A 25,738-nucleotide genomic window follows, 5' to 3' on the forward strand; every position below is an offset into this window, starting at 1 on the left:
GGGGGTGTTTCTTTGTGTGCTGGGCTGTGAGCAGAGCAGGGTTTATTCTGTCATGGCTGGTACAAAATCAGTGCCAGAGGCTCTCAGAGCTGCTCTGCTGTCCTGACTGACGTCCTGCTTGCAGATAAAACAGAAGACGACGCGGATCGGGAGGCTCAGCTTCTGGAGATGAGGCTGACCCTCACGGAAGAAAGGAATGCTGTGATGGTTCCTTCTGCTGGCAGTGGGATCCCTGGAGCTCCAGCAGAGTGGTAAGAACATCCATTCCCAGAGGAGGGATGTAAAAATGATGCACAGCCCATTGCTGGCTTTGGATTGTGGCCATTTTTTTTTCTTTCTCTCCTCGATCTGGCCTCTGTACCCTGCATGATCAAAGTTGTTAAAATTAGGCCTCTTGCTTAAGTTATTTTATCAGGTTGTGTCTCTGAAATCCAGAAATGCTGTTTGGTAAACGATACTGTTATTGATCAGGGTGTAATTATAACCTTCTGAAAAAAGGGAATCAATATTTATTACCGCTGCACTCGCCATTTAAAAAAATTAGCTAATATGTTAACTACCTAGTTCATTCACTTAAAAGGCTGCCCTCTCATCATAAAACTGCATCTCCAGGAGCATTTTGTTGCGCTCCCGGTTTGAGAACAAGCTCTGTTTAGTCAGCAAGTGCTCCATGTAATTTTCTGAACATTAAAAATAGTAGGGAGCACTGGACTGAGGCTGCTGTGCTGAGCAACAGCTGCAGATAAGGATTCAGGGTTGTTTCACCCCAAACTCATCTTCAGTTTTGCTTGCATCTTCCTGCATATCTTCTCTGAGCAAGCCTCTAACAGTATTTATTGATGGAATTGAGTGTCATGGAGTTTTAAGCTGAAGTTTTTCAGATCTGCTAAAACATAACAAATAATCAAGTTCTTGCTGGAAGCACCTGAACTTTCACATCCATGTGTTCCATTAGATTTGAAAACAGTGGAGCTGCAGGAAACTGGCTCCAGGAAGAATCTGGTTTGCACCAGAGGAAATGTTCAGTATGATCCAAGCACTTTATGTGTTACATGAGACTTCCAGCCTGCTCTAATTCACTGTAAATTCATCAGTTTTGGCTCTTCAGTATGTGTTTTGTAAGAAAGAATAATTACTGTGTTGAATGGCAGCATCAGTGTTAGTTTAAAAACTTTGAGACTTTTCAGATTCCCCGTTTTCCCTGCCATCACTAAAGCAGAGGGGTTTGCATTTCATGAATGTGTATGTCAGAATAAATAAACTTAATTTTGCTATAAGCATTTAAGAGAGAGAAAACACTTCAGAAAGCAGAGGTCAAAGAAGATAATAATTCTAAGAGAGCTGATATAAAGGAAATACTAATTTATTTGAGTCTCTTGGACTCTGCAGCAGTAAATTAAAATAAAGACGTTTGCCAAGGTTATCAATGGTCTGGCTAAAAATTGCAGACTGAATGCAATGTCCTGCGGGGTTTGGATCATCAGGGACGTGTGCTGGGTAAATCTCTGTTACTTTAAATGCCACCATTGTCCCTGTCTTGTATTTTAGGACTCCTGTGGCTGGTATGGAAACTCACATTCCTGTTATATTCCTTGACTTGAATGGTAAGTGGTCCTTAAGATTGGCAGGGTAATTTGAAAACAAACTTTGTCCAGCCAGTGACGTTACAGAATTGAAGCAAGCTCTCAAAATTACCAAAAGCCTGGGATGGCAGGTGGATTAATTTGTGAAGTCCCCATTTTTCCTGAAACCTACTGCTTAGTGATTCAGAATAAACAATATTATGTGTGGAAGGAACCACAGGTTTTAATAATCCCATGTTTCACTCCATCCCAGTGCAAGATCCAGTTTAAACAATGCATTTGTCACGTGCTCCTACCAAAAGATGGGAAGTTGGAACCAAGGAGGTGACAGCCACAGAGCAATCCAGGGAGCAGTCAGTTAGATAAATCCTTGATGGGATGTTCAAAAGAGGGTTAACATTTGGATGAGAAGTGTTGGGTGAGAAGGGGAGGTGACACAGCCTGTTGTGAGGAGAGCTGGGCTGCAATCTTCTGGCATTGGTGGTTTGTCCATGGATCCAGTGGCTTCAGAGAGGAGCTGGTTAATAATTCATGGGGAGGCACTCCAGCCAGGACAGGTTGAGCTGCTCAGAACCCAGAATAAGGGTTTGTTTAATCACAGTCCAAAAGTATCATGTGTTTTCTCCTGTTCAACCAGCAGCTTATCTTAACAGCATCACGTATTTAATGCCAGACGAGCTCAGTGCTGAAAATCCACCTGTGGGCAAGGAAGGGGTGTTTGCCCCAGGGGGAGATTCCTGCCCTTTATTAGGCACATTTGAGTCTGTGTCCCCAAATATTTGTGCACACTTTCTATATAGAAACGGGATTTTTTTTTGGAAGTGGAACAATGCAGCTTTAGTTCTGTAGGTGAAGTCTAAGCAGCCAAGCTGGGGAGCTGGGGATGAAAATGCGAATTCATGACTTGCTGATGTTTCTTGACAAGGGTGATTGCTTTGTGTTTCCTCACCTTCCACATCCCCTCCTGTCTGCAGCTGATGACTTCAGCTCCCAGGATAACCTGGATGACCCAGAGGCAGGAGGCTGGGATGCTACTCTGGTGGCAGAGGAGGAGGAGGAATTCTTTGAGCTGCAGATTGTGAAGCACCATGACACTGAGGTAAGGGAAGCTGCAGACCAGGGAAATTAATTGTTCTTTTATATGTCCACCTGTGAAAATAATACATCAAATATGTCATAGGAATGATACAGCACTTCTTTCTCCTGTGGGCAACTGTGTTTTCAAGGAGTGTAACCGTGATTTGGAAAACAGTAAAACTCAAGGATCTTCCTTTTCCCAAATCCAGGCATTCCAAAAGCCTGAGATTCAGTTTGTGTTTAACAGAGCAAAAGCCCTGGGCAAATCAGAGTACAGAAGCCCCAGCTGAAAAACTAAACAATCTTAATTGTCAACATTTTTACCTCTGCATTGTTACACTCATTTCCCTCCATTTTGGCACATAACTCCTAGTTTCACAACTTTACAATTGTTGGTTTATAATTTCTACTGTTAGGTTTAGAATCTCTCTATTTTATTCCTTAAAATTTTCCTCATTTCTCTGAAACTTTTTTGTTTTTTAGAGGAGCTTTATTCCTGGTAGTTCTGCTGGGAATGTTTTTGGGGTTTTTTTTGGTCCTGATTTGTATTTAGAGCATGGAAATTTGGCTACCAGGACAGTTGTCTTATGGCTTGAAGACAAACCATTTAAATCTTCAGTAATACTTATATTTTAACATGCAAGGAGAAAAAATTCCAGCTTTTGCTGTGTTGCTAGAAAGGCTTCAGCAAAGTTATTTCTCAAATACAGACAGGAGAATTTTTGTGGCGTGATGGAAGATTTCCACTGCAATCTCTGTTGCTCTCTGATTTATCTTAATAAATTAGTCCAAATGGTCCTGCACTTCTGCATATTTTATAATTTATTTGCAATGATCCTGGGTATTCAGAGATCTTTTTTCAAGAGGAAATGTTCCAGGGTTTGAGCAAGTTGGCATTTTTAATCCCAACGTCTTCATTTGGCAAACTGATCTTGATTTCTAAATGGCCTCTTCTAAAGCGTGGGGATTTTTTTTCTTCACGGGGAGCGAAACGGAGAAGCCGACTCTCAAAATTTATGTATTATGTATTTTTGCTAATTATGCCTAATTAATTGCAGTTAATTATACACCTAATTATGCCTATTAGAGGATACATTTATGGTTTTTTCCCCCCCCACTCCCCTTTTGCAGGTGAGAGCAGAAGCCTCGTGGGACTCCACGGTCCACGACTGCATCCAGCTCAGCAAGGGGACGGCGGCAGAGGAGAGGGTTTACCTGATTGTCAGAGCCACTGTCCAGCTCAGCCACCCTGCAGAGATGCAGCTGGTGCTGCGCAAGCGCATCTGTGTCAACGTCTACGGCAGACAGGTACAAATCCTGCAGCCCTTCCAGCTCCCCAGCACTCGGATTCCCTCCTCTCTCCCCTCATCCCAGCCTGGGTGGAAGCGCCGGATCGGCGGCGTCCAGCGAGGCTTTGAGCTGCCGGGTGGCTTTGCTGGAATCCCTCATGCTGTGGATGATGGCACGGCTTGTATTGTAAGGCATCTAAACATGGGGAATTTATTTTTCTCTTCACCCCCAAGTGCTTTCTGACTGGAAAAAGAGGAAGGGTTAATTTCTCGTGAGCTCGGAGTTCGTATTTTGCACAAAGGAACTTCTGCGTTTCCCTAGTCCTATATTAAGTTCAGGCATTGCTGCTAACCGTTTGTATTTACACCTCCAGGTGTTCAGAAATCAACTAGGAATAGCTGGAGGAGAGATCCCATGTGTTAATTCACCAGAGTTAATCACTCTTGGTCCTTTATGTTTTCCAGCTGGTGCTCTTGCAATAATGTGTAGGTGAGAGCAGGGTGTTTGATAAATGGCAGGCAGTGAAGTTGTCATTCCATTTGCAGCATCATGCCCTGAAAATAATATAAATCCTGAGAAGGATGGGGGAGGAAGGAGTTTGTTCAGCACTGTCTGAGAACCCAGCCTCCCCTGGCAGTGATAATGACAAAGCAGAAAGCCCGGATTGTTATTCTGGTTGCGCATCTGTAGTTAAAACCTGAAGCAAGAGCAAAGAGGAGAGGTGTGGTCACACCCAGAAACTCTGTAGGCAACTCCCAGTGCTGGAAGTAGAACCCCAGTTCTTGGGTGCTTCCATCAAGCAGCAGCTTTTTCTCAGCAAGGGAAGAACAGTGAATTTTTTGTCATATGGAATGGGAGACTGTATTGAACAGGTCAATTGAGCGTGCCAATAATCGCAATCAGGTGAAGTCTTCATCAATTCTGTTTTCTACAGATTCAGTCAATGCCATTTTTTACTTTCATTCGACACAGAATCTTTGGCTTTCTTCCTGTTTTTCTAAACCCACCCCCCGTCAATAACCTTTCCTGGGAGTTTGTCTCAGCAGCATCTTTGAATGACTCATCTCTGCATTAATTCAACAGTCCAGTTCTTAACCCTGCAAGGCGCCGAGTCAGCATAAACAATGACCATGCCCCTTAAATCATTCTTCATAACGATCTCTTTGGTCAAGAATTTAATGTCTGTACTTGTCAATATTCAAGACAAGTTACCTAGGGCTCTGTCAGGGAAGAAAAAAAAAAATTCTAAAAGCAGCTGATGCTTGGTGAAACAGTCACCTTGCAAGGAAGGAAGTGAATCCTTCTCTGTATCCACAATAAGCAAGCAAATGATTTTTTCCAAGTTGAAATCTTTGGCTCTTACATGTTTATTGGTTAGACTTTGGAGTCTGGGCTCCTTGCGTTGTGAACTGTGTTTATTTCGGCTGGAATCTGTTAATCCACATTTTCATTGTGTTTATTTCAGCTGGAATCTGTTAATCCTCATTTTCCTCGTGTTTCCTCCCCGCAGGGTTTTGCGCAGAGTTTCCTCCGAAGAATGTCCCCCCGAAGTTCCATCCCTGGCTGTGGCGTCACTTTTGAGATAGTCTCAAACATTCCAGAGGTGAGTAAGAAACAAAGAGTGTCTCAAATTGGCCAAGAGCCTCTTAATTCTGTGCTTTCCCCCCTGATTTTGAGCGTGCTGGCTCTTGCTGCTGCCAGCACAAGCTGTGGTTTGTGAAAGATGGAGCCCACTCCTGTACACCCTGTGACTTAGCAGCAACCTCTGTCTTATCAGTGTCACTGTGTATTTTGTCGAGTGAGCATCTATTTGCTCAGGTCCTTGAAGAGGCGGTTTGAAGAGAGGGGAGGAGGGGGAAAAAGAGGGAGGAAGAATGGGCAGGTGAAGTGCCTGCTGCGGGGAGCGAGCGCGAGAATCTGGGGAGGAAAATAACAAAAGTGGCTTTTTCTCCGTAACGTCTTTATGCAACTCTTGATTCCTGAGCGTATTCCCAGTTAGATGCTAATCCTTTCCTTCCAAAGAGATGCTCTATCAGGGCACTTGTGAAAACATTAACACATGAAGAGCCAAAACTCTGATTGCTGCCTGGCTCTTCCATGTTCTGCTGCATTTTGCACTCTGTGTTGAAATGCTTCTCAAGCAGTGTTCTGGTTTTTTTTCTTCTCGCAGCTCACTCGAAATTTTGTTTTCCTCTCAGGTTAGATAACGCCCCAAATGTGCTCGAGCACTTTTTAATTATGAAATACCTGAATGCAGCCCTTTTGCTAATTAATGGCAGTGTCTCGCTGTGAGACTCTGAGAAAGAGCCCAAAAAGCCTCCAAACAATAACCACCTACAGCCTGAGATGTCTGTGACAGGGGCAGGAGCACCTGTGCAGGCTGCATGGCACAAGGTGTGTATTTGGATCAGAATCTTAGATTGGGCATTAGGAAGAAATTTAGAATAGATATTAGGAAGAAATTTAGAACAGATATTAGGAAGAAACCCTTTTCTCCAAGGGTGGTGGGGCAGTGATTGCCCAGAGAGGTTCTGGACTCCCCATCCATGGAAGTATCAAAGGCCAGGTTGGACAGGGCTTGGAGCCACCTGGGATGATGGAAAGTGTTCCTGCCCATGGCAGGGGTGGAGTGGGACGAGTTTTAAGGTCTCTTCGAACCCAAACTATTCTGTGATCTGCCCCTGAGTTTAAGGACGAACAGTGCTGAACTGCTGCCAAGCGGTTTAAAAATGCGTTTTCCCCGGGAGTGATGTGGGGGATTCTGGGTTTATTTTAAAATGCTGCCCTCTCTTTCTGCCTCCCCAGGACGCTCAAGGGGCTGAGGAGCGGGAGGCGCTGGCCAGGATGGCAGCAAACGTGGAAGATGCAGCTTCAGCTGACTCGGAAGCCTACATTGAGAAATACCTGCGCAGCGTCCTGGCCGTGGAGAACATCCTCACCCTGGACCGGCTGCGCCAGGTCTGGCTGCAGGGCTGCAGCAGGGAGCGCCCTGAGAGCAGTGTGCGCCGTCCAAACGTCCTCCTGAGCGCACACAAACTACCAAACAACCCCAAAAGCCGCCCCAGTGCACGCCTCAGCTTCCCAAAGTGGGCCTGTGGCCAAGATCCAGGGAGGCAGAGGTGTCCTCGCTCAGCTCCAGCACGGATGGGGCTGGGGGTTCTCTGCTCAGGGCGCAGTTCTGGGGTGCTTGGTTTGGTTTTAAAGCTGTTCATTGCTAATTCTGGTTCAGGAAAAGGAGTTTTTGTGGAGGTAGCTTTTGCTTTCTGAAGCTTTAGCAATAGTTTCTGCGATTGCCAGCAGAATTTTTGTCATTTTGCCCACATTCTACTTTGAATTCACCAAAGCCATCCTGCCAATAAAAAGAGACATTGATTGGGTTAATTTTAAGTACTATAACTTGATCTGTTTACCAGCAAAAATGCAGGAGAGAAAAGCATTTATTGAAACTTGTTCTCCTGGATATAAATTATGCAAGCACAAAGAGAAAAGTTATGCAAAACAAGCTGGAGCTTGTGCCTGCCCACTATAAATTCACGGGGAAGTGTGATGCACTTTAAATATTGAAAGCAAGTTCCCTGTCATTTATAATTAGTTTAAAGGATTAAAATAGGAGCTCAGCTAGGAAAGAGACTCTTAGTCTTTGCAGCTCTGTCATCTCCTAGAATCGAGACACGTGCCAATCAGCAAAATACCAGATGTTAAAATTTATCCATTCATAATTTTAGCCGTGCAAACTTCACAGACCGCAGCCTGTGTCACAAGGCAGCTTAGAAACATTTTGCTTGTGTAGACAAAGCTATCCTGGGACAATCAGAGCTTTAATTCTCGCCAAATCCACTTATTTTCTTTGTTTTGTGACTGCCAGGAAGTTGCTGTGAAGGAGCAGCTGATGGGGAAAGGAAAGCTCTGCCGCAGGAGCCTGAGCTCCCCCAACGTGAATCGGGTGAGTTTTCCCTGCTGGCTTCTCCAGCAGCTCCACTCTTCGCTCTCAGGTCCTGGAGTCATGGAATAGAGCAGTGAATTTCCACCTTTTTCACCCCTCTGTGCTATTTTTTTATTTTTTTCCTTGAACGCTGGCGATTTTTCATTTCCTTGCCAAGTTGAAGGTGTTTTTTGGGTCTTTTTCTCTCTTTTTCTTTAGAAGATTTGAAAACAGGTTATGAGTATGTGCTGAACTTAAGCTTTGTACCAGTGTTGTGCACAAGAAAAATGAGACTTCTGCTGCCCAAAGTTTGGAAAGAAATAATTTGATAGAACTGGTAATCAAACTAGTGTCAAATTCTGGCTCCTCCCAGGTCAAAAATTAAATTTTCACCTTTTAATTTCTTGGACTTTGATTCTGCTTTAACCACAGAACTGTTTCTTTTCAACCTTACTAGTCAAGAGGCATAGTTATGAATTTTTCAAAGTTCTTGTTAAGAAATAATTCTGCTTCTTTTAACTCCTCCAGCTTTCTGCAAGCCGCCAGGATTTAGCCCCTCCTTATAACCTGAGCAGTAACAGGGTGAGTATCTGCAGATCTCCTGGGAACTAAAAGGAAATTACCAGTGATTAGGAGCACAAATGGGAAATATCTGTGAAAATTGGGCCGCCCCCATGTGCTCCTGGATGCTTGGGACAGAAGTAGGTTTGGATGTGCTGCTCTGGACCTCTCTGGGGACGTTCCCAGGTCTTGTCCCAGCCCCTGTGGGATGCTCAGGAGAATTGTCCGGCTTTAGAGCTCTTCCAGAGCGTTCACCTGGGTGGAGGGAAAAATTCTGGGAGAAAGGAGGAGGTTTGGGTCTGGATGTAAGTTCAAATCCACCTCTGTACAGAATAAAGGCTGCGAAGAAAGTCCCTGACCTCCCAGTGGTCCTGAACGCGTGGTGGGTGATAATCCAGCCCATTTCACTCCTTAAAAACACCAGTATAGACCCAAAAGCATTTCTTTAAACGGTGAAAAATTAAATTTAATCTTGTTTTCCAAATCCTAGATCAACTAAAGGATCTCCTCCTGATAGATATTCTGCCCAGCAAGTGTGGAGTCATTTTGAGGGGGAGAATCTGGTCGTGACAAGGCATTTTCATGCATAATGCAGTTGCACAGAATAATAGAATTTTGATGTAGTGCTCCAGCACTGGTTGCTAAATCTGCTACATCTGATCCATGGAGAGAATGCTAAAATATGTGCAGGTGATAAAGTGTTTGTAGCGACTTCTGTTTGGAGAGAACCGTGGGGTGTTTCAATACTGTAAGGTTTTTAAAGCGAAAATTAAAGATTAGGATTCTTAATGATTTCTGTTTTTCTCCTCCCTTCCCCTCCGTGATTTCTCTCATTGCATGTTTCAGAGTCCAAAGGTCCCAGCAGAGGTAATGCATTAGGTCCACCTAATGAGTGGGATAATAATTTTATCTCACTATAAAGTCGATTTTGCTCACTCACACGCTTTTATTTCCTGCTTTGAAGATGCTGCTGGTGGTGCCTCATTTGCATAGCACAGAGCAAACGAGTTTTTCCATTGAAATCCTGTCATTAATGCAGCGTGAACTGGTACAAAGCAGAGAAGTTTTCTCCTTGGGTGCGTCTGATGGTTTCTTACAGAGCTGGAGCTGTTCAGTGCCATTTCTCACAGCTTTTTGGGCAGGGTGAAGTCATTTCAGAAATAGCCCCCTCTCAGCTGAAAAAAATAGTCATGAAAGCAAGCAAATACCTAAATATCTGCCAGTGAATATTCGCCTGGAGATGAGATAAACGTTGAGACTTTCTCTCAAATCTCGCTCAGGCTTTCTGGCTTTTACAGTTCAGTGCGAGCAACTCCTGATTTCTATGAACAAATGACTTTAAAATAGTAACTGGGCCAATGGAAAACGTGCTTTCCCTTAGTTTTGTGTTAGTGCTCTCAGAGGAATGACCCCTTTTTCCCCAGCTTTGGTTAACTGGAATTCTTGGCAGCGGTTTGCATGAGGTTTCGCCGCTCTTGGCCACGGCTGTAGCTGCTGACAGAGACTCTGTGCTGCAGGAATGTGGAGCTGAGGTGCTGGAGCTGCTCCCCTTGCTTGCAGTGAGCTTCAATCCAAGGCACTTGTTCCTCAGGACGTGGAGGTGCGCCCTCCCCAGCTGGGAATTCCTGGTTTTGAATGGATCTCTGGTTCCAGGCCACCTTGGGCTGGGCTTGGCACAGCCTGGAAGTGGCAGGGAGGTGGAATTAGGTGATCTTTAAACCCTCCCAACCCAAACTATTCTGTCATGCAATGATCCAGATTCAATAGGAAGGTGAGCAAAACCTTCTGCAATCCCAGTGAAATATTTTACAAACCCTTAAATGTCCCCGTAGCACACGGACATCACAAAGCTCACTGGTGAGATCAGTCCTGTCCCTTTCAGCATAAAGCACCTGAGAACAGCTTGATAGGCAGAGTTTTGGTTAAGCTGGATTTGTCTTTGTCACGTGATGAGAAATTTGGTGGCAAGGAAGTCTTCTCCAGCAGTCATGGATTGTTATTTTATTGTCATTTTGCCAGGAATTGGGTGTTGTTTGTTATAATAAGCCAATCCCAAACAGGTGATTTAATGTATCACAGGAAAAGTCAGTGACAACACCTGAACTGGGTGCAGAATATTGATGGAAGCCCTTGCCACATTCCAGAATATTCCTTTCCTTAACTTTTATCCCATTGCTTTATTTCTCTCCTCTAACAGTTATTCCTTGCATCCCTGCTGCCTTTGCCATGGATTTTTAGCTTTGTGGAAAGGGCTCCTGAGTCTCAGTCCTCTACGTCAAGCACCATCCGTGCTGGTAAAGTTTGGAATGTGGACGCTGCTCCATTCTCCAGTACTCAGAAGAGCCAGGGCTCATTCCCCTTTGAAAAAAAATTAAAGAATAGAAAAGGAGTATTAAGCAATTAAACAAGAATATTGTATGAGATTAAATTAGAATTAAAGATGGTGTCAATCCGACTACAGCAGGCAGCTCAGGAATTTCAAGAATTAGGCCATGGATTTGTCTTGCAGACTTTGGTAGTAAAAACATGGATAGGTGGTCACATCCTCCTGAAAAGCTGGAAAAGTCCTTCTCCAGGACTGGAGCAGAGGTGTGGGATGGGCACATTTTGGGGAAACAAACACCTTAAAGAACATCCCAGTGTGCTGACAGCATGGAGCAGGGATGTGCTCTCACACTGACCCGTGCATTCCTGGGAAATATTTAAGTCACCACTGGGAATTTTTAATTTCTGTATTTACTTCAGAAGAGTTTTGTGGACTTTAATATTGTCAGCAGGACTGCACGTGGCCTCACCTCTAGGTTCTGTGAGAAAAAAGCAGTTTTTACTCCTGTTATCACTGCAGATGTGGTGTGGGGAGAGTGAGATGAGTTTGATTTCTCCTTGCACATCAGGTGATGCAGGGGTACTGAGTGTCTTAATCTTGATATCAGATACAGGGGGTGAATTTTCCTGTTCAAGGGGGCTTCTGTTAGAAATTCAATTCAGTCAGACGCTGAATTTAAAAATTGAGTTGACTGAACTGGATGAATCTGAGGCACAGTGGATGGAAGGCACCTCTGAGGTGCTTTACAGATCAGACCGAATCACATATTGATGAAAAAATCACAAGATGCTTAAAACACCTCTGGCAAGAACCATTTTGTCTTGGACAGTTGTCCTTCCTCTCCCAAAGGCCCAGTATTTGTAGCTCAAAATCCAAGTAAGACAAGATGGTGCCATTTAACCTTCAGGCTTTTCTGGGAACCAGAGTTTTTTTCAGCAAACCGGTGCCGTGTAGATTGAACTTGAATAATCCCGCTGTTCAGGAGAACAAGTGCCTTTTGTCCCAGCTGTGTGTCCCAGCTGTTTGCTTGTATTCCAGTGCTCCATGGTCACCTTTTCCTAAGTCTTTTCTGAACTGCTGAAATAATAAAACACAAGAACTATTCATTTCTCTTACCCAGTGGCTGCATTTTAATGGTCTGTCCACTTCAAGGAAAGATTTGTCAGGTAAAGCCTCCCGATGACTTAGGTAGTGATCATCCCTACCTGCCCTAAAGGTTTTGTGCATGAAATAAATTCCCTGGGGTTTTTCTTGGAGGATGTGTGAAAGGAGGGAAGGCAGAGGAGGAGAAGGTGTTATAAAAATAAACCACTTTATAAAACAGCTCTGCATTAAAGCACAAGGGACGTGCATTCTTCTGGTGGCTACTTTGATTTGTTGAATTAAATCACTTGACCTCTGTTTGGTCACTTGGCAGAGAGCAAATATATTCATGGAACGATGACTCCTCTGGGCAAATGATTTATAAGCTTCCTCTCTTTCTCTCTCCACCCTTCTTGAGAGAGAAAAGATTCACAGCACTTAAATAATCATAATGAGAAGAATAGACTCAAAATTTGTAGTGGTGCAGTTGGTGAAAGCACAGAGAGACAACACGGGAGAGTGCTGGAAGTTGGGAAACTTGGGAACTTCATCAAGTTAATATAGTTAATAATTCTTTTTATTTTTATTTTAGTGGTTGTGTTTCAATCCAGTTTAGTAAAATCATTCATGAATTACCTTTTCCCTCTGCACAGTAGTTGACACTTCCAGTTGCCCCCAGTATTTTCTTTTCCAAATGTTTTCTCCACTCATTGCCCTGATTAACCTAATTTTGATAGTTTGTTGTCATCTCAGAGTTGAAGGTCCCAAAATCAGGCTAAAACTGTGATCTCTGCACTCTCTCCAAAGCGAGGGCAATTCAAAAACCCAACATGCCTTAAGTAACCAGCCACACAAATCCTTTTCTCCTTCCCGTTCTCAGGAAATTTAGCCTGGCAAAACAGTTAAAATTATTTAGAAAACGTAGTCATCCATGGTATCAAGGCTGAAGCAAAATTTCTGCAAGATCCTAAGGAAAAAAACCTTTTCCTTACAGAAAAAGTCACCAAATGCTGCGGTTCTTTCTGTGCAGGATGAATATTCTGAAAGTGTTCTGCTGGTTCTTACCTGCTCCATTTTTTCAGCATTCCCCAAGCAGGGCTGGAAAGTCAAGATTATTTGCCTGAAATCATTTTTCTCTTGGCGCAGTCAATGAAGGGCACTCGTGACTCAACAGATCATGACTCAGAAAATTATTTAGTTGCTCTTTACCTGCACTGAGTCCCTTTTCTAGTAAACTACAATACTCTTGAGTATTTGTAATATTCTTTCTGTTTCTTCTTTTTCTGTGGTCTCCAGAAGCACTTGGGCTTGCCTCCAAATGTGTCACCTTGATCGGTTTGTCTTTAAGAGGATCACCATCTCAAGTTCCAAAAGGACCACCAATCAAGCTTTATATTCTCCAAAAATGAGGCTTTCAGATGCTTTTGACTCTTGCACAGCTCTTTTCCCTAATCCAGTGCCAACATCTACCAGGCTGATGGCAGACTAAACCAGAATTTCAAGATTATTTTGAGTTCTTGTGCTATTTGGTTTGAGTCTTCCATTTTTTATTAATCTCTGCACATGATAAGGCCACCTGAGAGAAACCTGCACTGATAGTCGCATAAAAGCCAGAAAAAAAAAAAAAATAGAGTTTGGGGATGAGGAATAGGAAAGATGATCTCATGGAAGCATTTTGTGGAATTTTCCTGCCTCTGGGATGTGTATAAGGCATAAATGAGTCGCAGGTCAAAGATAATGCTGGGATGGGAGGCTTAAGGCATGGGCAGAGCAGGAAGCTTTCAGGAAGGGCTTTGACACCAAAGTGCTCAAAACCAGCAGACTGAACAAACCCCTGCTGCTCCGGCCTGGCCTCCATCAGCTTCACTTTCAGGATGCCTCAGTGACCTCAGACATCCATCAGTTATCCCAAATTTGTCTTTCCAGCTGCACAGCGCTGTCTGTACCTGGAGCAGGAGGGCTGAGGACAGGTCCTGCTCTGCCCAAGGGAGGTTACTTGCTATTCCAAGCAGGAGAGCTTCCCTGGCACTGACTTATAGATCCAAATGGAAATGATTCTTGCCCTGGGCTGCTCACCGTGACCTTCAACCCATTGGAGAAATCTATTCCTCCTGTCCTGGCTTATTTATTATTTGTGAAACATTCATGACTTCGAGTTCCAGTTAGGATTATTTTGGCTGCCTGTCTTTTTTGTGTTCAAGGTCAGATTAATTCCTTGCATCCAGCGGCGGGGAGCTTCTTGAAAAAGCTCATTTCCCCCCCTCTTCCTCCAGGAAAAAACACATGAAACTTACGATCTGGGATGCAGCAGGTCCTTCCATCCCTTGTACCTCCCACACCATTTTACTGTGAAAGTATTTCTCTTCCTGTTACTTCTTTTAAAACAAGCAAAATTCAGGTGTACAATCAAATCCAGATATTGCACCAGCCATTGCAAAACCCTTTACCAAAAAAAAAACCAAAAAAAACCCAGAGGGATTGGACTTCAGTTTTTATCAGTTTGGCTGCACCATCCTGTCCTTGCAACCGCTGGTTGTGGAAGGTGAAGCTTTGCAAGCTCGTCCTGAGAACATTTTGCCACCTGACCAGGACAACACTTTGCTCCAAGGCCCTGAGAGTTCTTGAAGAGTCTGAGACTGGACTTTTCTTGACCCATGGGATCATAAATGGGTATTGAGTTGCCTTCAGGTCTCCTATAAATCAGCTAAAGGAGAAGGAACTGCTTTGGCAGTGATCTTTTGCATCTGTGCCTCCCCTCAGATGTCTTCAGCACAACCCCAAAATTCCAAAATGGAATTTTCGTCTCCCTTCCAGCTCTGCACAGTTTGGTGAAGCAAAACCAAGCCCTGTGCCTGCATCCACATGAAACTTCCAGCAGAGACACACCCTGGCCGGTCACTTGGAGTAATCATTGCAGACAAATGTATAAATTATTATATTTAGCAAGATGAGAGAATTAATAAAAAATGGATTCTGACACACCGACTCTTGACACTCACGTGGTGATGTGAACCAGTGGCCTGGGGTTTCTCTCTCTTACCCACGAGGTTTTGTCACTGAGCCAGTTTCTGGCTGTGAGTTTGAGAGGAAAGTTCCAAAACCACAGTGGAATTTGTAAAAGCATGAGAAGTCACCCCTCATGTGCAGAATGGTGTGAGGGATCCATGGGCAAACCCAACCAGGGAGCCCAGGGATCTTGGGAAGGCAAAGGAGCTGCTCCTTTCCCTGTCACTGTTTCTTCCTCATCTGCATCAGGCTCTTGTAGGGCTGAAAATGATCTTGTTTCACCTTCAAAAACCCGTGCCAAAACCCTGACCTGTCCTCATCTTTTTCGTGGCTCCTGCTATCCACAGCTTGGATTTTCCAGCTTTCTCCTTCCCAGGCTGTCAGAAAACTTTGAAGTGCCCCGGTTTCTTCCTCTTGATCAGATCAGCTCCTCCTTTCTCTGACTCCAGGCACAAACTTCCAGCCTTTAGGTCCTGTATTTCTTGTCTGGTTTAGAGCTCTGTCCTCACCCTTTTTCCTGGCGCTGCTTCCACCACTCCTGAGTAGACACACGAAATATTTGGGAATTTTGGGCAGACGGCGCCACATTATTTTCACCTGGTTGTTAACATACTCAGCTTCCAAAAGGCAGCAGCACAAGTGAGCGAAATGCTGCGGCTGTGAGGTCTAGAGATCAGCTTTTTCTGTGCCTTTATGCTGAGGGTGCTCATCTTTGCAGGGCTGGGTCTGCCAACTAAAAGCACCTCTGGGGAAGGGTCTTTCCTCAGCTCTGGCACTCTGAGCTTGGCAGGGGCTGTGTGCAGGGCGTGTCAGGATTGCTGTGCTCCCGCTGTCCTGCTAACTTGGAAAAACACCTTTTTTTCCCCCCTCTAGGGTCGATGGGAGAGTCAGCAAGATGTGTCCCAAGGTGCCACAAACTCCAGTAGAGGCATTAGTCCAACTAGGACCTCCCTGCCGGGCTCTGGGCAGCAAAACCACTCTCCTGATCCAGGTAAGGGCTCTTCTTCAGCTCAGAAAACTCTGCTGATCCAGGTAAGGGCACTCCTACAGCTCAGGGAACTTCCTAAATGTGGGATGAAGTCACTGCAGTTCCCGAGTGTCACAAAAAGTCAGAGAGTGCTTTCCCTTGGCTAATTCTTTGACCACAGAAGTAATCCTGGACTAAAAAAAAAATTTTTTTTAAATTTTTGACAGAGAGTTGTGTGTCAGCTTTGGGATTTTTTTTTTCCCCCTTTCACCAAAGAATAACTCTTCTCATATATTAATATTTTTATTTCCACCAGGTATTGGTAGCCTGGCTGCTTCCTACCTGAATCCTGTCAAGTCCTTCGTGCCTCAGATGCCAAAGCTGCTGAAGTCGCTGTTCCCTGTCAGAGATGAGAAGAAGGGCAGGCAGAGCTCTCCCCTCGCACAGCAGGTAAAGCATTAAATCACCCACAAAATCCAATATTGGTGAGTGCTGCCGGGCTTGCTGGCAGAGAGCTGCTTTATAAAAGTTGCTGCAGGGCAAACCAAGCTTTTAGGCATGGCAAAGGCTCGTGATCCATTTCCCCTCCATCCTGTCCGGGGGTAGTGGGAGCTGCTGGGACTTATTGACACAGGCTCAGCCCGCTCAGCTTTTTACAGGTGCCAGCTCCGCTCCCGGGGTGATTTATGGGCTTCCCACTCAGTGCAGCAGCAGTGGGGAAATTTATGGAGGGCACTTAGTGTTGTTTGTGTATTGCCAGGAGGAAAATGTAATTCTATTTTTAATTCCTTGGTTCATATCCCCTCGCCTCCCACCCCTCGCCCCAGCTCGTGTCACCTTTTGCCATCTTTTCCTGCGAGCTTGGGGCAGTTGCTTTTGTTCATTCTTATCTATTCCACGTGTCAGGGAAGCATTTGATTTCCTCTTTTTGGTTGTTTTTTTTTTTTTTTTTTTTTTCATTTGGATGTTGTGCTGCAAAGCTCCCACCTGCTCCAGATGCGGCTTCTGTGCTCTGAGCAGAAGCTGATGCACGGTCCAGCTGCCTGAAAAAAGAACTCCTTTTAAAGAAACACCAGATGAAATGGAGAATCCCATTGTAAATCATAGAATCTCCTTGATTTGGGGGGCTGTAGTGTATGTAAAAAGGAATATTTCCCCTCTAGAGTAAAGTTTGAAGGTTTAACAAACTGCTGTGAGGATGAATCTGGATCCAGGCCTCATATGAATGTTTCTGGGAGTCGATTCTGCCCGTGGTGCCTCTGCTCTCACCCTCTTCCTTTGCCTGGAGTTCTGGATGCTCATCACTTATTAACTCGGACTTTTCCTCACCTCTTGCCAAGCAGGCAAACTTTTCAAAGAGTATCTTCCTCAAAACAAACCCTAAAATCCCTGAACAACTCTTTTTTTGTGGATGAATCCAGGTATTTTGTTCTCTACAACTGAACTTGCTGTTAAAAGAACATCCCAGGGGTACAGGAAGTTGTTTTGGCATAAGAGAAATACAGTAAAAAAATAGAGCAAAAATAAATCTACTAACACTTAAATATTTTTTAAAGTAATTTCTGGCACACGTAGCACAAATAAGAATGAGGCAGTTTTAAAACATTTTTAGCTTGATTGGGGATTCATTTTACATTTTCATGTTGCCTTCTGCTTGGTGTTGAGGCTGGAGTTGTACAAACCTCCTCATCTGTGAACTGCAGAGAATTAAAACGGAGGTGGTGACTTTCTTTAAAGGTATCTGGGTATGGAAAGATGCAAATAGGTGCTCTTACAATTGCAGTGAGAGCCTTTCACACCTTCTTGAGTCCTCAGTGAATCAGTGAGAGCTGAGAGGAGAAAGGAGGCCTCATTTCCTGCCTCTAGTCTAACCACCTGTTCCCACTCCTTTCCTGTTCAAGTTCAGGCGTGGATGATTTGTCTAGAAATCAAGTTTTAAACTACAGAGACATCTCTTCAATGAGATTTTAGTTCATGTTACGGATTACTATGGAAAGTCAACCAGGTCATCATCTCAACAATTTTTAGTAGGAGGGGAAATGCCATTAATGCTTTGTTTTTTTTAAAATAAGAGGAGTAGGTGATGCTTCAGTGCTTGCACTGGAGAGCAGCCCAGGGTTTCCCTGACCAGTGGATCTGTGTAATATAATGAAATGTTGGAATTATTCTCCACTTTCAGGTTTTGCAGTGGAGCAAATCAGCTGTATTGCAAATGCCCCTCCCTGGTTTGAGAGGTTTTACAAATTCCTTGCAGCTCTGTCCTTGGGGAAATGGGGCTTCTTCCCTGCTGTCAGCAATCCCAGGGAATCCTGGAATATCTGAGGTGGAGAGATCCACAGGGATCATTGATCCAATCCCTGGCCCTGCACAGACACCCCAGGAATCCCACCCTGTGTCTGAGAGCGTTGTCCAGACATTCCTTGAGCTTTGGCAGGTGTGGGAATGTCACCGTTCTCTGGGGAGCCGTTCAGTGCCTGACACCCTTTGGGGGAGGAACCTTTTCCTAATCCCAACCTAAGGAAAGCTGCACAGAAGAAGAGAGAGGAAAAAAACCTGAAGGAATTGCCCCAGGATCATCTCCAGCTTCTTCTGTGCGGCACAAAAATCAAGAGGTGCCTTTGCAGCAAGTCTGGCTTTTGAAGGTCATAAACATCCCATAATCTCCCGTGCTGCTTCTTTCTAACAGCCTGAGGATGCAAATGTGGGCAGAGGAGTTGAGCTGGAGGTGGTGACACCTTGGGAAGGCTGGCCTGGAATAGAGACTGGACAGAGCTGAGAGAATAAAGCAGATATTTATTAAAAGGCCTTTAAAGATAAACCTTGGGCAGCACAAGAGCCTGGCCAGGGATAAACCCAGGATGGACCCAAAATGGTCACAAAATGGACAAACGGTGACAAGGTCTCACACTTTCATAAGTTTTGGTCCATTTGCATATCGGGGTTAATTATCCAATTACATCCTCAGGTTATGAAGTCCCATCCTTCTTGTTTCTCTCTTCAGCCCACCATTGTTCGTGCTTTTGGGCCTGAAAACTTGTACCCGTTGTCCTTGGTCTCCATCAGGAAAAGGATTTGTTTTGTCTGCCTGCTCTGTGAAGAGAGCTCACTAACACTTAACACGAGGCTCAGAGCTGCACCCCTGGGCAGCACAGAATCTGAAAAAATACAAAAGCCAAAACTTCAGGCATCAGAGGGGCACGGGGGGCTCAGGGGGTCGCTGCCAGCCCGACAGCTTCAGCGCCTCATCGCTCACCTGCCAGAGCCAGGCAGGAATTCCTGTGGAGCTGGAGAAACTGTGCCACGGAGGGGACACAAAAATTGTCTCAGGGAATACAGAACAGCACCTCTAGGTCTGTGGGAGAATGAGATTTCAGTGCACAGCAGCAGGGGACATAAATGAACGTGCAAGGTGGGTGAAGTAGGTGGTAAACCGAAAAACTGGAAGGGAGAGGCAAAGTCTAAAGGACTTTTTTGCTTTAATTGCAAAGGAATCTGAGCCTTAACTGGGAGCTGCTGGAGTTTTGTTGCTGTAAACAACAGTTTGAGAGAGCAAGGTTCAGGGACAGGAATGACAGAGGGGATGGAAGGATCTGAATCATCCTTTCCTGGGCTGGAAGCTGAGATATGGGGAGATTCAGGTTGGATTTTGGGAAAAGGTTCTTCCCCCAGAGGGTGTCGGGCACTGGAACAGCTCCCCAGGGAATGGTGACGTTCCCAAGGCTGCCAGAGCTCCAGGAATGTTTGGACAACGCTCTCAGGCACAGGGTGGGATTGCTGGGGTGTCTGCACAGGACCAGGGGTTGGGCTGGGTGATCCTGGTGGTTCCCTCCCAGCTCAGGATATTCCATGATTCCATGAAAAGCAAATTTCCAAAGGAGCAGGACTCAACCTTCTTCCAGGTTTGGAGTTGAAGTCCACCATGACTGTTCCAAGTGGGTGTGGTACCAAATCTCTGATCCTGGGCTGATAAAAAAGGAGATAATTTCTGATCAGTCATTATAAAAATACACTTCTAAAATTATTTTAGCAGCTTTTTGTTTCACTCCTGCCCGTTGCTTAGAGCGGCATCAGCGTTGAAGTGAGCGAGCCCATGCAAAATTACCTTTACAAAGCGATCTTCCCTTGTTTAGAGTGGTTGCTTGAGCTTCAAAAAAAAAAAGAAAAGGCAGAGACATCCCAGTCAAGGTGGTGGCAGCGAGCAAAATTGCTGTCTTTGACCTTCTGCTGCAAGTTTAGTAACTAATCTGGAGAATAATGAACCGCAATTAATGAAATCTGCTCTCGTATTCAAGTGTGTTTCTCAGACAGCACATAAAATAATTGAAAGAACTTCCTGCTCTCTAATTAGTTAGATTGAATTAATTTGGCATAATAGGATTCTTTATGTAACTCGCAGAACGGCTTCCGATGAAGCTGTTTATGTACCTAAAAGATTGGGTTCTGATGAAGCTGTTTATATACTTTAAAGTTAGAAAATGCCTATTTTCTCCTTTATCTGGTGCCTTTAAATTAATTGCCAGCAGTCTGTAAATAAAAAAAACCAAAACAACAATTTGAACCTTTCTCGATGGCTGGAATTGCTTTTTATTTTCCCAGCCTATCTTGAAGAATGTGAGAGCCACAGAGTGGAAGATTTGGAGCCTTCTGACCCTCGCTGCTGATGGGGAGAAGCTTAAAATTCTTGTGTAAAATGCACAGGTGGAGGGAGAAGCAGAGTTTCATCTGTCTCTGCTTAATTACGTTATGTAGGAATTGAAACTCCTCTTTTCTTACTCACATGCTGAGGCTTTCCCAGTGTGCACCAAGCAGAATTCCTGTTCTTTTCCCTTGTGACCCCGTGGCTCTGCAGGAACTGCCTGTGTAATCACATTTCAGGGCGTCACTAGGTGCTGACATTTAAAAATGGACATGTTAAATTCCAGTTTCTGGTTTTCGGGCATCGCTGTGGCAGAAGGAAATTCCTGTAGCCAATTTGGTGAGTGGATTTTGGTCACCTTCCTATCCAAGGATCTCTTTGGATGCTCAGATGTCTTTTTGTTAGCACACGACTTGAGAGAGAGATCTTGAGTCACAGAATTATGAAAAAAAAAAAAACAAAAAAACCCATATATATATATAAACTCTTTGAATTTCCATATAATTCAATTTTGCTATATGGTGTAGCCACATGGAGGGGACAGCTGTCACTTCTTTCCCTTCCACCTACTGATGCAGACACAGAAAGTAATCTTAAAAACTAATGAAATGCAGTTAATGAAAGGCTTTCTAAATGGACAAAACCCCTTTTCTGGCAGTCTATTAAAAAATAACAGTTTCGTGGATGGGCCTGGTGCACAGTATAATTGCTAGAACTGACATTCCTTAATCAAATGTAAATAATGTGGCCTCAGAGAACCTCCTTTAACATCTCAAAGACTTGTTTTTTTGGTTTTTTTTTTCCCCCCAGAGTTTCAAGTGAAAAATCATTAGATGCTACAATCAGCAGAGCTCCACGGCAGAGCTCCTGCGTCTCCTTGTGACTCAGTTGTTGGCGTTTTGATTTCTTCCTCAGCTTGGTTTTCCCTGTCATCCTCAAATACAAATAGGTTTTGATGAGAATGAGTGTGAAAAACCGGCTTTGGAAGTTTCAAACCACTGGAATTTCTTTATAAACTAACTTAAAAATGGGTATGAATCACTCTTTTAATCTGCCAGGACCTAGGAACGAAGTAATTTAGCTGCATGGGAAATGGAGTGGTTCATTTTGTATAAATTGTACTAGACATGGGGAATTCTGAAGTCTTATTACGGTCTGAAACGTTCCACATAGGGAATGTGGAATAAGAGGGGGTTGTTTGGGTTAATATTTAAATTAAGAGTGTATTTAGAGAAGAAAATGAGCAAACACCAAAAAAACCCCAACAAATTAACTTACACCGGGTTTCGGATCTTCTCGTGGAAGGCAGGAGATTTTATATTTGAGTGATTAATGACTTTGCCCTCAATTTTAAAATAATTTTCAAGAGGAATATTGTTGGAGTAGGGGGGGGGTACCTTTTAAAAATAGATTCTGTTTTTGAGGGAATTTGGAATTCTCCCTGCATTGCCTTGTGAAAGTATTTTATCCTGAGTGCTCCAAAGTGTTTTAAATCTCTGTTTAATGAATTTAAATCTCTGTCCTGCTGCAGAAGTTCCCCGTAGGTGCTGTTAAAGGGTGATGGGACCATAACACGGTCAGTGGGAGGGTCCTTGGGCTCAGTTACTCCTGTTTGAGGATGGGAAAGCAAAGAGGAGAGCAGTGGAAGTTTGGGATAATGTCCCTTTAGGATTGCATCAACCCTACCTGGCATTCACAGGGCAGTTCTTGGCTGCACTGGCCTGATTTGTTCTCTTAAATGCCACTGAACTTTCTGCAGATTGGGTGTTAATGCTGAGGGATTTTCTTCCAAGTGACACGAGATCAAAGGCTTTGCGCTGGAGTCATCGGTCACTGCCGCCAGAGGCGTCTCACAAAGTGTTTAATGACACAGAAATGCCAGACGTGTTTCGCTGAGCTCTTGAAAGAGGTGGCCATTGGAATATTTGGGATAAAAAAAATAATTCATCCAGGATTAATGTTGGTGCCTCTTTAACTGGGGAGGGACACACAAATGCTCTTCCTCTTCAAGCTCACCAGCGTGGCAGGTTGGGCTCTCTCTTGTCACCTCAGAGAATGTGCAAGGTGACCTCTGAGTGGGCAGAAAATGTGCACTGGCAGAGATCAAAGACTGTTAGAACCACCGTGGAATCCTGGAATGGTTTGGGTTTTGGGAAGGGACCCTAAAGCTCACCCAGTCCCACCCCCTGCCATGGGCAGAGACACCTTCCACCGTCCCAGGTTGCTCCAAGCCCTGTCCAGCCTGGCCTTGGACACTTCCAGGGATCCAGGGACAGCCACAGCTTCTCTGGGCACTCTGTGTCAGGGCCTCTCCACCTTCACAGCCAAAAATTCCTTCCCAGTATCCCACCCAAATCTTCATTTCTTTAGTCTGAAGCCATTCCCTGTGTCCTGTCCCTCCATCCCTTGTCCCCAGTCCCTCTCCAGCTCTCCTGGAGCCCCTTTAGGCTCTGGAAGGGGCTCTGAGCTCTCCCTGGATCCTTCTCCTCTCCAGGTGAGCACCCCCAGCTCTCCCAGCCTGGCTCCAGAGCAGAGGGGCTCCAGCCCTTGGAGCATTTCTGTGGATTCCTCTGGATTTGCTCCATCAGCTCCACGTCCTCCAGCTGTTGGCCCCAGGGCTGGAGGCAGCTCTGCAGGTGGGGTCTCACCTGAGCAGGGCAGAATCCTCCCCTCCCCTGCTGCCCACGTTGTGGGTTCATCCCAGCACTTGGGGGATTTCTGGGATGTGAGTGCACCCACCTTGGGGCGTGTCCAGCTTCTTCATATCCTCATCATCTCCCTGCACACAGCAGCAGCTCTTAGGGGAAGACACTCAAAGATGCTTTGAAGTGAAAAGCTTTCATGTTCTCCCTCACCCCGTGTTTTGTCAGCTTGGTTGAAGGAATTCTGCCAGAAATCATCTCTGTAAAGGGCTCGTGTCTTGCCAGTGGATAAACAGACACGTCGAGTTCAGCAGCTACTAGCTACAGTTAATGACAAAACCTGCCTCTGGATCCAGAAATATTTTTCATCAGGCCGTGTCTTCCCAGATAGCCCCAACACTTTGTTTCCAGCGTGTTTCCCCCCTCCCCAAGGAATTTGACTGCATTTTGTCCCACAGATGTGGTGTGGTGGCCTCGTGCCCCAGTGAGGGTGTTCCTGCCCATCTGCTTCTTGTCGGCACCAGGGCTGGCCTGGTGCCACCTCTCAGAATTGCTTTTTTCCCCCCTGTTTTTCTGAACTTTGCTGGTAGTTTGGAGATCTGTCATCCTTTCAGGAGGAGAACTTGATGAGGAGTGATTAAAGCCTAATGGTTTTCTTTTTTTTGCTGCGTGACACCAAGTGGGTTTTCAGATTTTTGTGGATTTGCAGGCTGTAAGGCTGGAGGTTTTGGAGAGATAAAAAAACCCAAACAAACACTTTACTCTGTTTATTTGTTTTAAAGGGAGAAAAGGAAATCAACAGAACTGAGAAATAGCTTTAAATACTTTTCCTTATTCCAGTTCTGAGTGTTCATTTCTGGAGAATAAGGCTGGAGAAATTTTATAAAACCTCAACTTTGCAGGGTTTCTCCGTTGGTTTACCCTGATCCATCTGCTTCCTGGAGCCCCAGGCCCTGACCCAGTGAGGATCTCAAAATGCACGAACTTGTGCACCCGAGACAGAGCCAGTTTGCTCTGAACCCCGTTCCTGAGGTGAATTTTCATTTAGCAGGCTTAGGAACAAGCAAAAACCCCTCCTCTCCTGCTTCCTTTTATTGAACTGGAGCTTTAACATCTTCAGAAAATTTATTTGGGTCCATGGTGGCCCTGTTGCGGTTTTGTCCATTTTTTGTCCTTCTTTTCTACCTTGAAGCACCTTGGTTTTTTAATGCCTGGCAATCTCTGAATAAAAGCTGTTCTTCTCTCCCATCTTCATTCCTCTTGAGGGTAAGATCAGTCAAATTCCTGCTTTACTGGGCTTAGAAGGGATGCAGGAGAAGGCTCCTCACTCTTCAGCTGGAAGGTTTCAGTGCTTTAAACAGAGTGCTGAGTTCTGGGAATCACTTGTCTGGGAGCTGAGCACTGCCTCTGTGTTTGTACAGGAGGAATTCTCCAGTCCCTTGGAGAAAAAAAAAAAAAGAATAAAAGCAGGCAGCTCCCAAATTGTGTAATATGTCTCCCTTAAGGAGCTCTTCCCCTCAAAGTCCGAACCTGCCCTTGCTGTGCGTTATTTAACAGTGCTAAAAAGATTTTTCCATCTTTTTCTCCTCCCTCCTTCTCTTCGTGCTTCCCTTTCCCGAGGTTCTCCGCTGATCTGGTGGCTCCTTCCCCTCCTGTGTGGCAGCCCAAGCTGACAGCATAACCTCAGATTTATATCAGGTGTCACAACGTGCTGCTCTGGTCTCGGGAGAGGGATTATTTCAACTCTGCAACATAAAATCCTGAACATGGAGCAAGCGAGGGCCATTTATTGTCCGTGCCTGTGCAGCAGGCAGTGGGAATGTTCTCCTGGAAAAGGGAGTGCACACGCCTGCGTTGTGCCTTCCTTTCTGTGCCCAAGCCAACAATGCTCAGATCCAAGCTGAACTTAGAGAAGCTGAAAGAGTCCTGGAGATCAAACCATGGATCCTAAAGGTTGGAAAAGGTCTTGAGGATCATCAATTCCAGCGATCACTCAGCACCGCCCCCGTGGTCAGGGCCAATCCACGTCCTCAAGTGCCACATCCAGGTGGTTTTTGGACACTTCCAGGGATCATGGGGCAGCCACAGCTTCTCTGGGCACCCTGTGCCAGGGCCTCCCCACCCTCACAGGGAACAATTCTATCCTGATATCTAACCTAAATCTTTCTTAGCTTAAAACTGTTCCCTCTGCCTGTGTAAAAAGCCTTTCTCCCTCTTTTTTTTTTTCACAAACTCCATTTGAAGTACTGAAAGTCCGGTTAGTTTTCCATCCTTTCGTCAGAAAGGTTCGCTTAGGATCCCAAAATTTCAAGTACAAGCTTTAACATTTACCAGTTCACCAGTGCTTGATCCTTTCATTGAGTGACTCTCCTCCTTTCCCTCCTCCCCAGGCTGTCCCACGAATTATGGTTCAGTCAGCCACCCTGGATGCCAGCGCTGCAAGGATGAAACAGGTGAGCACATCCCAGGATGCGAGGGTGCAATTTTTATATTCACCTGCCAGAGGTGGCCAAAGCGTCAGCTGCTCAAAACCTGTTGCACTTGTGCTGCTGCCTCTCTGTGAGACAGTGAAATTCTGCTGGGTGTTTTAGGTCCTGGAAAAATCTCTTCTCCTGTTCCTGGTTACACTTTGATATTTGAAAGCC

The 25,738-nt window shown here is 44.9% G+C and overlaps 1 protein-coding gene across 2 annotated transcripts in view; it reads left to right on the forward strand.

Annotated features, from left to right (window-relative positions):
* Positions 1-25,738, forward strand: part of KIF13B (kinesin family member 13B) — a 53,448-nt gene that overhangs the window by 18,997 nt on the left and 8,713 nt on the right. The window contains exons 16-27 of one of the 2 annotated variants that reach the window (XM_040058001.2): positions 125-251; positions 1,549-1,604; positions 2,558-2,682; positions 3,792-3,968; positions 5,461-5,553; positions 6,756-6,908; positions 7,816-7,893; positions 8,401-8,454; positions 9,280-9,300; positions 15,722-15,839; positions 16,132-16,265; positions 25,484-25,546. In XM_040058001.2, coding sequence (XP_039913935.1) covers positions 125-251; positions 1,549-1,604; positions 2,558-2,682; positions 3,792-3,968; positions 5,461-5,553; positions 6,756-6,908; positions 7,816-7,893; positions 8,401-8,454; positions 9,280-9,300; positions 15,722-15,839; positions 16,132-16,265; positions 25,484-25,546 — 1,199 coding nt within the window. The remainder of the gene's footprint in view (positions 1-124; positions 252-1,548; positions 1,605-2,557; positions 2,683-3,791; positions 3,969-5,460; positions 5,554-6,755; positions 6,909-7,815; positions 7,894-8,400; positions 8,455-9,279; positions 9,301-15,721; positions 15,840-16,131; positions 16,266-25,483; positions 25,547-25,738) is intronic. The other variant, XM_040058002.2, reaches the window with a different exon arrangement.

Source organism: Hirundo rustica, chromosome 3, assembly GCF_015227805.2.
Source record: "Hirundo rustica isolate bHirRus1 chromosome 3, bHirRus1.pri.v3, whole genome shotgun sequence".
Lineage (NCBI taxonomy): Eukaryota > Metazoa > Chordata > Aves > Passeriformes > Hirundinidae > Hirundo > Hirundo rustica.